Raw genomic sequence first — 16,523 nt, forward strand, 5'->3', positions numbered from 1 at the left:
CAGATCCTCTAATGCTTTACTGTCCGTATTAACCACAACACCATCCTTCTTCCCACTTACAATGGAGTAGAACTCTTTGTGAAATAAAAATACAAGAGAGAGTTTATCTTTATTAGGTATGTGTGTTTTGCTTTTTAATCTTTGTTTGGCATGTTCTGTGTTAAAAAACTGATGCTTAGCATTTCACACCTATATTTAACACCTGGACAAACACTACTTAGCTCTTTGGCACTGAGTGTTAGGAGGAATTTTTGCTACAATTATCTGGATTAAGTAGAAACCATTTCCATTTACTGTCATTAAGCTAATTGGGTTACCTGGGAGATATCCTGATTAAACTCTGCCTGGTTAAGTGGTATATATTGTATTTAGTTTCTCAGCTTCTGTTTGACTGTCTTTCAATGACACAGTGGGAAGAAAGCCAAGCAAAAATAGTCCTTAGTCTTTGCTTCTTTCAGATCCCTCACATTCACAAAAAGACATGTTCATCCAAATATATAAAAGGCCTGCCACTCTGAACAAACATGCGCACGTGCGCGCTCTCTCTCTCTCTCTCTTGCTCTCTCTCTCACATGCATACGAATCTGAAGAACAATTAATAGTTGTTGGACTCTGTTTAGAGGTAGGTCATTATTTTTTCCCAGAGCAAGAAGTTTGCTTCCTTTCCGCCAGTGTATAACTTATCCAGTAACCAGTCTATACCTGCTGAAGGAGGATGCTGAATGGTAAAGGGACCAAAAAATGGATGATGCTGTCAAGGTGCTTGCAGTAATGCCAACAGTTTATTGATAGGGTCTGCTGGGGTGGGGCTCAGGGGCATTCTATCAGCAAAAAGAGGCCATGTTTGAATGATTTATCATTTCAACTTCCTATTATAATTACTTAAAGTGCTAAATCATGTGTGACAAATCTAACACTCAACTGGGCAAGAAGATTGCCAGTCCTGTTTCATTAACAGCCACTGGCCAAAAGAACAATGGTCCCTTAGGTTAAAACAACAATTAGAGGACCCTTAACATATCAAGACAGGCCTCTGAGAAGGGATACTGATAGCAGAGACATTTTTCACACATAGCTAAGCTGTTTCAGTGCATAAATTAACTGAGTTCAATTACATCAGTCAAGTATTTTGTGCATATGCATGACTGGGCTTTGTGTGTGCGTGTGTGTGAGAACCAGAATGTGGCCTGTTGATTTATGAGAAGGGGTAAGAAAGGTTGGAACTAGTAAGCAAAGCCAAACAGTACCTTAACAGGAAGGAATATCAGTCTTTAGATAGCTGCTCAGTTATAAATACTGGTATTAGAACTGAGATCTTTGTTTGCGTTAGTGTAGTCTATACATTACTTTTTTTCCCCTCCATGACCAAATCAGTTAGATTAGGTCCTATATACTCAAAATCTGACTGGTTTGTTTAAAGGGACAGTAAAACGTACAATGATTACATAAACCAGCAAATATTCTGTAATGGAGTGCAATTTGGGAACACAAGTTACGAGCCATTAAGTATTTTTTTGATAACCCTAGATCATGAATTTTGATTCATATTAGTCTAGATGGAATCAAGTGGTTGTTGGCCTTACAAACCTCTAAAGCCTCTTTCATGTATGATATGGGGAGGGAAAGTGAGCTGTACTGTCCCAAGTGCAGTGCAATGTGTTGTGTTCTGTCTGCCAGTATTTTTTGAAAATATAAATCTACATTTGAATCAAATGGAAAAGAGAAGAAATTATCTGAAATCTTCTTTGTGATAATGCCCTGTATAGAAAAATACAAACAGCAACAGTGCATTTCTAGAATGCATTTTTTGTTCCTCAATATTCATTTCTGACTGAACTGGATTCAGTAAACCATTTGAATGATCTCAGTTACTATAATGTTTTAATAGGTAACACTTAGAAAACTAAGTAGCTTAAAGTAGCACTGTCATCTTGAAAATCATACTTCTATTTGAATTCTTTGTAACTACTATAGTTATCTAATATTATAAAACAAAGCTAGGAGGAAGAAATGTATTTTTAGTTTGCCTACTTTGTGCATTTGATAGCATTTTGGGTATAGTCAGTTTTATGGTGACAGTCAGTTTTTTCCTTTCCTAAAAGATTCCTATTCAGAGGAGCAAAAGAACCTGTTTTTTGTTTTGTTTTGTTTTTTTTCAGGAATTTTAAAATATAGTTTCAGGATTTATTTTTTTAAATGCTGTTTATCAGAAACTGAAATTTATTTAAAAAAATTCAATTTGTCAGTATCCCTTAAATGTAAAAAGCATGATACCTGTTTCTTTCCAGTTAACACTGGACTTGTCCCAAATGAAACAGTGCAAGACAGTACAGCCACTATCTATGGAGTTACGTGAGACTTTAAGCCATGAACCCAGGAGAGATTAATGTGATCCAGGAATGTGTTTTGTCTAAAGCCTGATCTATTGGAAGTCTTTTCTTTAATTTCAGTAGGGTTTGGATCAGGCCCCTAAAGGAGAAGTGAAAGGCAAATAACATTTTTGCCTGTACTTTTAGAGGATTAACTTTTCCAAGTTACATCACTAATTGTGTGAATTTGAGCAAGTTGCTACCCCTCTCTGTACTCATCTATACAATTCTATACTTTACCTTTTAGGGATAATGAGACAAAATTTGTTAAATTTTCCTGAAATCCATGGACTAAACTTGCTATATGCAGTGGACCTGATTTTCTCCTATCACAACAGTATAAATCAAGAATTGATTCCATTGAAGGCAGTAGAGTTACAATGGTTTGAAACTGATATAAGTGAGAAGCAAATAAAGCCCAATAATTGCAAAACATTTTTATTGGAACACCTATGGTAAAATAAACATTTAATGAGCAGGGATAATGGACCTTCTGTGTGGGCGCAAAGAATAGTTTGAATTTTAGAAATGTTATTTAGGAAGCAGCAGCCAGACTTGGAGGCATCCTGGATATGAGGGGTGGTAAGAAGGAAGGAGTCAAAGATGACCCCCAGATTGCAGTCCTGAATGATAGAGTAGGGTTGTGTTGTCTGCAGATACAGAGAATGAGGGAGGCCTTTGTAGGAAAGATTAGAAGTTCGGGACTGTCCATGTTGTATCTAAATTGACATTGAGACATCCAAGAGGAGATGTCAAGATATAGGATTGTTTGGAGGGAGGCTGTTTAAGATTGGGAAGGTAACCACTTCAACTACCATCTGTATATCTAAGAAGATGAGGACAGCTATACTGAAGTTGTAAAAAGAGGAGAGAAGGCCAAGCACAGAGCCAACAGGGATTTTTATAGAAAATGGGAGAGGAAAGGGGAGCCACAGAAAGAGCCGGTCAAGACAATTTAAAAAAAAATGTAATCACAGGGTGCAAAACAAATAGGAGTTCAGATGATCTTAGAAGGAGAGAGGTTTTTGAAGACTTCTGACTTTTTAATCCAGCCCTGTCTTCAGTGTAAGTGATTAAAGAAATTCATGTACTCATATATCTACTGTATAGATCATTCTTAAGACTAATTGTTTTGCATGGCTAAAACTTGCCAGATTTTTGTAAGCCATCTGTTGAGGGTAATCACAGTAAAAGCTGAAAGCTTCTCAGCTAACACAATGGTCCATAATTATGAGGTCCAGTGTTGATCACACATGAGTAAAGAGAGCTGTATTAGCACAAAAAGATTGCTGGAGCGTGTCTAATGTAAACATGTCCTTTGCAAAGATTTTGTATGTGCAGGCTATGTTCTATGCAAATCAGACCTTTTATTTTAGATTACCTGAGTGAAAACAAACTTCTTAAACTAGTAAGATGATATTTTTACTGACAACTATAACTTTAAAACCAATTAAAATATAACTAAAAACAAAATTCAGAGGTCCAGATCTGAGACCTTTCATGCCAAGTTTGAGGTTGGATTGAATTTTACAAATGAGATATCAGACTGGGAGACGTTTCATAACCTCATAGATTATACTCTGTATAATTAGTGGACAACAGGTATAGTGGACTCTCTCTTCAATTTAAAGATTTGCAACTTCACAGGTTTATAATACCAATTAAGTCCTCCCTCCTTCCTTTCCTCTCCCTCTCCCCAGTTAGACTGTTAACTGCAAGTAATAAGAACAGTTGTAGGCAATGAGTGCAAGTGACATATCAATATAAAGCATCTTGTGATTTAGACCTTACGTTTCAAGTTTTTAAATAAGTTATGTCTTAAAACATAAGGTGTTTGGGGGGCAAATTTGAGACAGATCTTGTAAAGTGGGGGAGCCTTTCTAGGAAGGGGCTTGGCAGTGTGTTTAAAATGTTTTACATTCTGCCCATATACCTATCCCATCATCTTCTTTTTATAAATCCATCCAATCCTAAAAACATTTTGAGCAGTGAAATTGTTTATGTATATATTCTGGTTTTATATATAATCGGACACTAATCTGACTCTGGGAGTCCAGGCTGAGGCCCGTAGACAAGCCAGGAAGCAGAGTGTGCACCAACCTCCATCTGGCGAGTGGACCTGTAACCACTGTGGGAAGATCTGCCACTCATGCATTGGGCTCTTCTCCCACGCTACTGCCAGGCACCGTTGATTGATTTGTCGTGTTTCCTTTCATCTGTCAATAGTCATATATATATATAATAAAAAAAAATCTGAAGTAACAGTCATATATAACTGCACTTGTAAAAAGGACTAATGCACACTTCCATTAGGAGACATCAAAGCAGGTGTGGGAGAGAGACATTCAAAAATTCAGAGGAGTTCACTTCACAGAGTTGGGGCCACATCATCTTCTCAAGAGAAGAGGAGTTTGCATCCTCAGGGTGGGGGCACAGCCTCTGATTTTTGATGACCTATGGGAAAACAAAACACAAGGCTGTCTGCTCAGTGCCATCTCTAGAGATGGATATTCCTTTCATGCTGATGGCAGGGCCCACCTCCCTCTGGTAGCATCTTCCATGGGACTTTTGCTTCTGTTGGTTCTCCTTCCCCTTTTCTCCCTCCTTAGTTAGGCAGCGTTGAAGTCAATGAGACTTAAGAGTGTACTTAAGTGCTTTGCTGAACTGGGGCCTAATTCACTGTTCTCTCAGAGGAGAGTAAAACCCACAGAGTGTAGTTAATGCAACCATGCAGCACCGCTCCTCTGACCACTCCATTATGACCTCAGAACATGTAGAATTTACACAAAGGGACTTTTGTGGGCTCTCAGAATCGGGAGCATGCCTAGAGTTGCTGTGTCTTCTCCTTTGCACTTTCTGCCACAGTCCGACATTGACCTACTCCCATTTGCCTAAGGAAAAGGGAGATTCAGGCTCTCAGATGAGAAGATCTGTCTGGATGAAATTCTCATCTCTCTCTCATGTCTGTCTTTCCCTATTTTAATGTCATGACATCTTGGGGGAATATGCTTAGAAGTATTTCATCTCTTCATTTAAAAAATAAATAATCCAAGTAAAATTTAGGCAGCAGTTAGACTACAAACTGTAGGTCATTATAACATGTCCGGTTGTGATTCAGAAAATTAAATTAGATTGCAAGCATGGATGAATCTGAATATGCAGAATTGTTACTTTGCAATTAGTATTATTTACTTTCTATCAGACAAGTCAGCACAAGAACATTTTCAATAGTTACAGAATTGAAAGAGTAAACTAAAAGACCATAAAGTACACATGCCTCAATAACATTAAACATGAACTGATGAAATTACAAACAAACATCATTAGAATAAGGAGTACCTATGTCAATAAACCTTCATAACAAAATGGGACTTTGTGGGGTATTTCCCCCACTCCGGGGGACTGTGCCCTAGCAAGCTGGCTTCAAAAGCTTTGCTTCGTGCCCACACTTCTTCTCTGTGAGAGAGGAGCAGCAGCACTGCCTTTATTGCCTTGGTAAAGCCCACATTGTTGCCTGCTGCTCCATCTGCTTTTTGTTCCTGCCTCAGTCTCATGAGGCTAGAGAACTTTGCTTCCATTAATACCTGGTCCCGCACACAACCGGCTGCTTGTCTCTGCTCATGTCTGCGGCTGAGCTTATGCTGCCTTATGGCAGCTCCCCTCCACGTTCTGGGTCTCCAATGGCTTTGGAGCTTCCGTCCCCAGCAAATGAGCCTCTCCTACTCTCTCAGTGTCCTGCTCTGATCCACTTTACACCTCCAGTTCTGCAAGCTGCTTGACCTTGCTCGTAGGTGTATTCTGTTCTGCCCAGTGCACTGCCAGCACTGCCCATACTGCTGGCATCGCCCTTCCCGGGTCAGCCATCCGAGTCTGAGTGGTCCTCAGAGACGGACCTCACGTTCTCCCTGGCACACTCTTACAGTCCGGAATCCTGGCGCCAGCCCAACCTACCATCATACGGACCTCCCGCTAAGGCATGGTTCTGGTATCCCCAAGGGCCACTGTGCCTGCTGACTCATACACCTGACCCAATTGTCCTGCTTGGGACCCATACTGAGACCGCAGAGCATCACTTTCACCTCACCATCGGCCATTGCCACCTATATTGCCCCTTCTTTGGTTTACAAGGAACCCCAGGGCACTACCACGCTGCCAGCAACGTCGGCACTGCTGGAACCACCGGTCCCAATTAGAGTATCCCAGTCCCCAGATGATGCGCTCATCCTGCCTTCCCTCTTGCCCTCCTCCCCCACTCCCGAATGACCAGGGTCAGTATCAGGACCTGCTCCAGTGCATGGCTGTGGCTCTCAACCTCCCGGTTGAAGACGTGCAGGACCTGCAAAACCAGTTTCTGGACATTCTGCTACCTGTTAGGCCCTCTTGTACTGCCCTTCCTATACATGAGGCCATCCATTCAACGAGCTCAGGCTGTCTGGCATGCCCCATCTTTCTGTGCCCCTACGCCTAAGTAGGTGGAATGCATCTCATCCTCTTTTCCCTAACCCTTCGAGCCCCAGGCAATCTGCTCCCTCCATTCATCTCCCAACCTTCTACTCCAAACCACATGTCTCCCCAAGGGTGCGCATGTTACATTCCCTTGGCATCCACCATGTGCTTGCCTTCTATCTCCAATGCACTCTCACTTTCTGGGCTTTACCCAAACTTTTTCTTGCCATTGTGGAACACAGCCAAGGCTGTGCCCTGTCCTCACAGCACCTCTCCAAATGGATTTCCTGTTTCATCACGGAATGTTATACTCTTTCGCATGTCTGTCCACCCCCTGGAGTCACCGCCCACTCCACGTGGGTACATGTCCTCACGTCTGCCATTCTCAGGACATTTGTAGGGTGGCCACATGGTCCTTTCGTTCACATCTTTACCGCTATGCCATGGCCCCATAAGCAGCAGCAGATGCAGCAGTTGGCTGGGCTGTCCTGCAGATTATGACTTTCAGTGGGGCCTCGTGCCCATCTCCATGCTGATTACTGCTTGCTACGCTAACCGTGTATGGGAATCTGTATAGAGGTATAGGGACCCTCACTCAAAGAAGAAATGGAGGTTACTTACTGTAACTGGAGGTTCTTCGAGCTGTGCGGTTCTTATCTGGGTTCTAATATCCACCTTCCATTCCCTCTGCTGCGGGCTCCTGGCTGCCGGTAAGAGGAACCTGGAGTGGTATCGACCCGCGCAGCCTCCTAAAACCTCGGATATACTATGTGGCAACACACACATGGCTTGACGAACGCTACTACAAACAGTTCTGGCGCATAGTGCGCATGTGCACCCACCTATAGAACCAGATAGGGACCATGCATCTCAAAGAACCTCCAGTTACAGTAAATAACCACCATTGAGGTTGCATAGTTCTTTTCACCTAATTCTCTGAGAGCACCCTAATCCAAATATAAATCTCCATTAAGAGGCAAATCTTGCTTGCTTTGACATCAGAGAGACTATTTGTGTGAGAGAATCTCTCTTCAATGAATGATACGTACATTATATGCTACATTGCAAAATTTAACTTGTGCTTCTTTACATTTCAAATATGTTTTATGGTTTAGAAATCTTTATAACATCACATGTCTAAATATGATCTTCAGTACAAGTTCATACCAAGGTCTTGGTCTGTAACTTGGAGTACTTTTCAATCTTCTGGCTTTCCTGGATGGTGGTGTCTGCACAGGTGGGGAATTTTCATTTGAAAGACTAGGTCCTACTTAGTTTTCATAGCACATATACTGAATAGGATCCTTATGTGTTATGAAGTTTAACAATTTTGAGAGAAAGAAATCCATTTGGAAATAGTATTGATGCCCTGCATGATGATGTGTCAGGCAGATAATTTTTGTACTGCTGTGCTGCCTAGCTGGAGAATGTTGCTAAGTGTTGTTCCCCCTTGAACTGCTTAATTGGTAAATAGTTAACCAGGCATATTATATTTCAGAATATACATTCCGGCAGTGTGCTTTTGCTACGCCTTAATTACACTCCTGTTGTACAACAGATAGGAGCAGTAACTGCTGCAGAGTAATGCCCTGCTTCCAACAAATGCTTGTGTAGTTATGGAGATTGATTCCACATCTCATTAGGTCATTTACTGGATCTTAACAATGGCCATATGCATGCACTGGTACATTAATTTGTTGCTAAGAAAAGGATATAGTCAAAATAATTGTATGGAGAAAGTTGCACAAAAACACGGTTTTCTATCAGTCAAGCTAAAGGAGAACTATTTAACTGATGAAGTACATTCCTTATCCTCACTATGAGCCAGGCACTAGAAGACAACAGCACTCACACTTGTGCACTCACATGCACAATGCCAGTTTATTACAAATGTTAGAGCTGGGATTAGAAAGCAGGTGTTCCTGGCTTCTAGTCCTGTACTCAGCCCCACACCTATTTCCCTAAATAATCTCTCTTAACATTTATAGCAATCCATGAAATAATGTATTTACACAGAGATCCACTCCTACCTCAGAAGACAGAGGAGCAGTGTATATAGAATTCCAGAGCAGTGCAAGTGCATGATGATGATACATGTAAGCAAGAAGTAATTCCCGCCTGTCAACAGTCTCAGTATAAAAGCTAATTGGAAGAAACACACACAGATTTTATTGGAAACCAGAGGTCTTGTTAATTACAAAGATTTTTAAAATATAGGAGTCAGATGTAGAAAAGTGTCTTTTAAAGCTATCTAGTAATAGGTAATATAACATATGTATGTTTTAAAGATCTGTACACCTTTACTGCATGTGTTGAGATTGCTGGTAAATACAACACTTATGTAACAGTCCTTATGCTTAGTCTACAGCCAGCTGGTGTAGCTGGGTCTTTGATTTTTTTTTTTTTTTATATTTTGGAGGAATTTGTGAATAGCTTGATGTATTTGACATCTGTGTGACTGCTTCTTGTATCTGAGAAGAGCAGTGTGTTATGCCACCCAGCTGTGTGTATTTGTCTGTACATCAAGCTAAGGAGCAGCACTTAGCCAGATCTGACAATCAAATGTGAGCTAGTACTACCTACACTCAAGAGTGCATTTTAATATTGTGTGCTTTTGCCAAGAGCTTGGCATTTGACAAAGAAATTGTCAGGTGTTTCTCCTCTGTCTGCTAGCCTTGTGCTTTGATTTTTTTCAGTTTAATATACTTTTATTGTAAAAGCAAGAAAATAGTTATAAATATATGTTTCAAAATCAGCAAAGGCAGCCTAATGTTTTCAATGTGATAAATAATGTTAACAAAAGACCTAAATGTTTTTTGTAACCTATAAGAATGACTGTTTGGGAATATACGGCACACTACCATGTTGTCTGCCAACGTAATCTAAAGTCACATTCTGCTTGGTTTCACCAGTGACTCATTGTCAGTTTATAAAGTGTCCCCAAAGAAAACTATAACCTGAGAGATCAGAGTATATTCCTAGTTTGTACATTTCAATGCTGTTCTTGTCAGTCTAGTTAGGATCAGTGAATGGCAGTTAGTGAGTGGTGATGTTACTAGTCTGTGCTGCCTGCTCTTGGTTCAGACTAACTGACTGACCTGATAGTTAAAATACTTCAGTATTCCCTCTTCCCCTCCACAAGTGAAGCATGCACTTTATTTGCCTTATGCTGTAACCTCAGGACAAGAATAGTGAAAATTTGTCTTTTGCCTTCGTGTTTTTAATAGCTTAGCTTGTCTTGTCTCTGATTTGTCTTGTCTCTTGTCTCAGAGATTGGTCCATGTAATATTTTCATTTTTCTCAGGATGCAAACACCAGGATGGGGAGGATCTATTTAGGATTGCACCTGGAGGACATTAACCAGGAGCAATGGGATGAGATTATAAAAAGGGAAAATTAGTGAATATCAAGAAAATCTTCTTAACAAGGAAGTCTTGTAGCCCGTGGAATATTCTAATGCAGAAAGTTGCGTAAGCCTGATTAAGTGAGCCATTTGCAGTTAGACTAGAGAAAGTACTGTAGAGATGTAGGGAATAATGGCACAATGAATTGAAAAAGTGTAACTACTAATTTTGATTTTTCTTATTTGATTTGAGATTGTTGATTTGTTTCACAGTTTTAACATAGTTATAAAATGTATTATGTTTCTGCATTTGATACACGTGCTTTTTTCTTGTATCACATGAACATTTTTAGTATGCTGAAAAACTTAAATATTTCTCATGGTTGTGTTTATATGGTGGAAAATATTTTAAGGAGAAAATATATTAAGGATTTCAAGCCCCTTGTATTCAAATGTTAAGACTAACTTTTAGTCTCTTGTGGTATTTGTAACAGCTGTTAGTATCATCATTTTTATTAGTTATTTGTTAATGATCAATGATCTGCTCAGTGCTGCACAAGATAGAATCCTTGCCAGGTGAAAAAGAGAGACAAATGAGATGTACTACAATAGGCAAATGTTGAACAGAATTTTACATTCTCTCAGTATTCTCCTCTTTACATCAGGTTCATTCAGAGATGGTATTTGACTGATGTGGGAGAATATGCATGAGCCTGTTATGGTTTAAGAATTATTGCTTCAAAAACTCTATGGCTAGTGCCAAACTCTCTCTTTCATCCTCTAAGGTGTTAACACCATAATAAACACACACAGTGTCAGCTATCTATTTTATTAACACAAACATGGAGGAAAATTGCAGGTTATGCAAACTTGCTTTTCTTTCTTAATCATTTTCTTAAATAACAAGTGGATTACAACCACAACATCCTCATTTTACTCATAAAGTTATTAGTTCTGTCAAGTTAATTTCCCCAACCACTCAGAAATAAACAAAGATAAAAGAAAAGACATGAGAAGGAAAGGGAGGAGCTAGCGTACAGAAAGCACTCTTTTTTACAATCAGGTGGTGGACAGATGATTTCGAGCTTCAGATCTTATTCCTCGGGCAGGCTGTTTCATTGGGTAGGCAGATTTCCTGGTCCACATGCAGTCAGGTTGGAAGATTGGATGGGAAATGGAGTAAAAAGGACTAAGTTTCCTCTTTTTGGTTGTCAGGAACCAACAGACACTATATCAGACATGTAGGCTAAGACAAAATTCAGGATTGTTTAGAGTGTGTTATTAAACCACAGCCTGAGATACACTTTACACCCATTAGACCCAGAATTTGAAGGAGAAACTAAAGAAAAGCAAAGAAATAAACAGAATCCAGCATTTAAACCAGGCAAAGTTCTGCAGGACCTTGAAGGATAAGTACGTTTTTTAGTGTAATAAGGCCAGTTCTCCTAAGGAAGAACTGAGGATACCAAAAAGTACTCTATTTAATCCTCTGAAACTACTGAACCAAAATTGGGGAAACTCAAAATATTCACCTCCCGTTGTTTATTTAAATTGCATGAAATAGTGGCTAGTTAAACAATACTGACTTTCTACACTGTTATATTCCTAATGCAACTAGTTTATTATTTAACTGTTAGTTTTTTTTTTACCTAATTTCATGTCATACTTTTTTTTTTTTTTAAACAGAAACAAAAGCTTCTTGAAGAACTCGGAGAGAGTTGGCTTCCATATCTGACACCTAGAGATGCCGAATTCCACCAAGTGGTACTGTATCTTATTTTTAACCTGATTTGTAGTAAACTTGATTGGGCATTCTTATCAAACAGCAAACAAATCTTTGTTTACTGGTGCACAATTAGAGTTGATAAGACTAAAATGTAACTTCTTCTAATTCCTTTCTGAGACTGACCTAGGTGAGGTCTTGGTGTCTGAAGTGGTTGCAGGGCAGCACTCAGTGGGAGGTGAAATCCTTCAACACTCAGTCAGGACAGAGCAGAATGAGGAACTTTGGTGTGAAATCCTTTTAAAGTCAATGGGAGTTGATATTTAGAATATGTGGTTTAATTCTAGTCACAAACAATACACAATGTTTAAGACCTGGCCAAGAACCTGAAATACAAAAGCCAGAATGCATGCCTCAAATGAAACTTAAGGAAAGCTAAAACCGGCCCAATAACTAAACTAAATTAAGATAAACTAAACTAAATTAACATAAACTAAACTAAACATAACTAAACCAAATTAGTATGCAGAGGCATATCATTAAAGAACTAGAATACTGCTACGTGTATCTTGGACCTTTCTCAGGTCAAATAGAAAACATGTGGAAAGAGCTGTAAGTACAGTCAAACTAAAGTTGGAACACATTCAGTAAGATGAAAGACATAAAAAGGAATCTCTTACTTAGCCTGAACAACTATAGCAAGAGTTCCTACATTACAGCCATTTCAACTTTCTTGTATTGACATATGGCTCAAAGATGCATATAGTAGCAAAAAAACAGCCTTGGTCTTGTGCTGCAGGAAGGGAGGATATTTTTTTGCAGGAGCTCATGGCCAAGAAGAATTTTGAGACATCAGCACTCCATATTGCAGAGAGGAAGGATGGCCTTGTGGATAAGATATTGGACTGGGATTTGGAAGTCTGGGTTCAACTCCTGGCTCAATTCCACAGACTTCCTGTGTGATCTTGGGCAAGTCACTCGATCTTCTGTCTCTTATTCTCCATCTGTAACACACACACACACACACACACACACACACACACACACACAAAGGAATGATTAATATTTTCTTTCTGATTTTTTTCCTTTCCAGTGTCTCACCAAAGTTAAGTAAAAGTTCTTGCCCCTTTTAGGTCCATCCCAATCACCATTTTCTCCTTATTTGATCCTGTTACATCCCCTACTGTCTGCTCCCATCTCCTTTTATACCAGTATCTGAGCCTGATAGCTTGAGGCCAGTGTCTCCTTGAGCCTTGTGTCTCCTCCACACTTACTACCCCTTCCTTGCAGAGCTGACAGGGAAAGACATGATTGAGGTCAGGCTGCTAAGTGGAGTCTCATAGTATCCATACAGATAGAAGAGCTTTGAGAACAAGATAAGCAATTAAATCTGACCAAATTAAAGTAATTAGCATTATTGAAAAGATCAAGGATCTTACACAAAGCCTATTGAAGTCAATTGAAAGTCTTCCATTGACATCAGTGGGCATTGGATCAAGCTCCAAATGAATATCGGTAGAACTGATTGCCAGGAGGTGAGATAGCAACTGACCTGTTATAGCCTTGGAAGGATCATATTCACTAAGTTTGCAATGTATGTACATAAAATATGCCTCCTGTACTGTTTGTGTGTGTGCACATGTACATTTGTGGTAATGACAGACGTCACAATAAACACCTTTCATTTAATAACCATGGTATGAATTTTAAATTGTTACTTAAATAGCATCTGTGGATGTCACAAAGTTGCACTCCTACCACTAAGATTATTTCCATAGTACCTACATGTACTTAAGGTGGGAAAAAGAGAGAGACTATAGAAAACAAAATAAAACAAAATGTATGATGATGGACTGTAGATTAGTTTGTATGGCTTTCCTTGTTTTGAAAGACCTGTCTCACTTAAGGATCTCCCACTTGTGAGTAATGTAGTTTGAAAAAAAAATGATGTTGGAAAGGTTAGGTAGAGTATAATTCAAAAGCTACTGCATACCTACAGGCACGGAGATATTCTCTGAGTACAATCCTGAAATCTGTCGTTAAAAAGTACTCCCATTGAGCTCCCTTTTCAGTGGCCATTTTGCTGATTAAGGATTTTAGAATGGGACCCAGAGCAATGTCCCTTTTGGAAACTAAACAATGAACAGCATCTGAAAAAAACACCAGAAAAAAATCATAGTAATAAATCAGAGGACTTCACAAATGTCTTTAAAACTTAATGAAACTTAACATCTCATGATGTAAAATATAAGTGTCAGTTTGCTTCTCAGCGGACCTACACACTGGTTTGCAACTCTAGCCAGCTACTTGAGTGGTGGGGTCATCCTGTCTCTTTAAAACAAATAATGTGTTTGACTCCACAACGTGGATGATTTTTAAATACTGTTTATGTAATATACATATGAAGAATTATGCACGGAATGTCCATATTCATTTTTGAAGTTATCAGTTACATAACTACTTCTAGCAGCATCAATAGTGAACTGACCTTTAACATCTGCTGTCAGAGTTACAGCGTACAGCACATGATTATTTTTAACCAGCATGTTGTTCAATATGAATTCAGTGTTTACATTGTTTTCTGATCCCTTAATGCTTTCCTTGTGCAGGACATAGCATGACAGCTGATTGGAGATTTAAAGAATACCAAACAATATTTTCAGATGATATGTTTGAAATGTGTTTCCCCTTTCTGTTTTCTTCTGAGATACCAGTGTGTGCTTTTTAGGGTAGAACACTAAAGACACCATGTAAGAAATATTGATAAAATAATTTCTAAGCGTGTAATCTTAGTGCACAAGCCAAAGGTAACATGCTTCTGATTTGGCTGGCATTGAAATGCGGAACACATTACTTCCATGTTTTAACAGGAGAGTGAAATATTGTTGCCTTTTAATAAGCTCTGCATGCTTCCTCTCAGATGTGTATTTTCAGACTTCTAATTGCTTTGCAGCATCTTGTTTAATTCCCTCTTCTCTCTGTGTTATTTCTTTCTTGAAACTTTACTCATGCGATTCATATAACAAGTTCAGTAGATTAATGCTGTTTTAAAGTCTGTATTAAAATATACAGCGCCTTCCTAAATTTGTCATGATGATGCATATGATTTGGCTATTGATTAATATAAAAGCCTAATTTAGGCTTCTCTTATGTTAAAGTTTTGCAAATAAAACTGGCAGTGCTGCTGCACAAGTGAACTACTAAAGCATTAATTTATTCTCTAAGCATTACTTATATGCAGAGCCCTATACACCCATTTACAATAGGATCAGATTCTCTGGCAAGAACTCCTAAATCCTGCAACAAGCACCCCTATATTCTGTGGTAGCGTTAAATATTTTATCTCCATGAAATAGCCTTCATTCCCATCCTCATATTCCGAAATACATACACACGAATATGGCTCAGAGTTGAAATACTCATTGACATAAAAATAATTATTTTCAGTAATTATTATTATTAATGATGGATGTTTTTCACTGTATTCTTCAGGCAGTTCATGAGTGTCAGCAGTCATATGGCCTAGCTCAGAGTATGTGCGAAGAAAGAGGAAATGATCATCTTCTTGGGTCTTGGCTGCTGCTGTGTTCTCACCAGCCTATAATTTTTGTTCTCCAGCTCTCTGATTACAAACTTAGAATTTTGTTCCAGTACCTCAGCTCCTTGTTGCCTGCTTGATGTAATGATGCAAAGACCGTGTACTGTAATCCAATTAATTTACATTTGTGGGAAAAGCCGGGGAGCAAGAAGCTCTTGCAGGCAGGTCCCAGCAGGACAAGTAGACTGAAAACAAAATGTTGGATGACTGGATGCAACAAACTGGCAAATTCCATACCTGGCGTCTTTGATAAAGCTACAAATTGGGTAACCGCAGACTCACAGAGTCCCTGGAGCTCTAACTGAGATCAGTGGGGCAGATGACAGCTCTTAAAGGTGTTGTGCAGCCTCTTCTATGCATCCCACTTCTCCCATTTACCCTCCGATCACATTTTAAAGGTTTATTTTTTTAATCAAAGTTGGGGTTCTACTTCGAGTGATTGCTCATATCCGTTCCAATATAGGTGAGTGCACACCACTGTGCACTGGTTCCCGGAACTTTTTTCCCCTTAGCAGACCCTGTAGGGTCGGCTTAGGTGCCCCCTGGAGTACCGCGCTCATGCCGCGGTATATGAGGCACCACCGTCCCCACCGGCCCTCAGTTCCTTCTTTCCGCCTGTGACGGTTGCTGGAACGTCTCTTGCCTCTTGCCTATCGCAAGTAACATTCCCCTTATTAACTTTGTTAATCGTTGTTTGAATAGTTTAGTGTTAAGTGTACTGTTAAGAAGCTAAAGTTAGTTAGCATTAGAATAGAAGCCCTTAGGGGCTTAGGTCCAGGCCAAGCCCGGCTCACCTGGTTTCAGGTGTTCCGCCACTTGCGGCAAAGCCCTTCCAGTAAGTGACCCTCATGATCGCTGCCTCAAGTGCTTGAGTGTAAGATTTGTAAAGCCTTCAAGCCGAGGACTCAGAAGGAGCAGGATATTCAGCTGAAGGCTATTTTGTTGGAGGCAGCGCTTCCACCGGCCTCCAAACTGCTGTGTTCCATCTCGGCACCGAGCGTCTCCTCAGTTTGGAGCACTCCACCGGCACCGGAGTCTACCTGA

General features: G+C 39.7%; 1 protein-coding gene across 7 annotated transcripts in view; it reads left to right on the top strand.

Moving 5' to 3' along the window:
- Window positions 1–16,523, top strand: part of FTO (FTO alpha-ketoglutarate dependent dioxygenase) — a 308,286-nt gene that overhangs the window by 49,355 nt on the left and 242,408 nt on the right. For 6 of the 7 annotated variants that reach the window (XR_010920365.1, XM_067551224.1, XM_067551252.1 and 3 more), the window contains exon 2: window positions 11,845–11,922. Coding sequence is in view for 6 of the 7 variants with exons in the window: in XM_067551224.1 (XP_067407325.1) it covers window positions 11,845–11,922 (78 nt within the window). In the remaining variant the exon portion in view is untranslated. Of the gene's footprint in view, window positions 1–10,978; window positions 11,338–11,844; window positions 11,923–16,523 lie in introns of those variants that run through there. The other variant, XM_067551273.1, reaches the window with a different exon arrangement.

This window comes from Emydura macquarii, unplaced genomic scaffold (assembly GCF_026122565.2).
Source record: "Emydura macquarii macquarii isolate MOO-44397 ecotype Brisbane River unplaced genomic scaffold, CSIRO-AGI_Emac_v2 contig_295, whole genome shotgun sequence".
NCBI classification, from domain to species: Eukaryota; Metazoa; Chordata; order Testudines; family Chelidae; genus Emydura; species Emydura macquarii.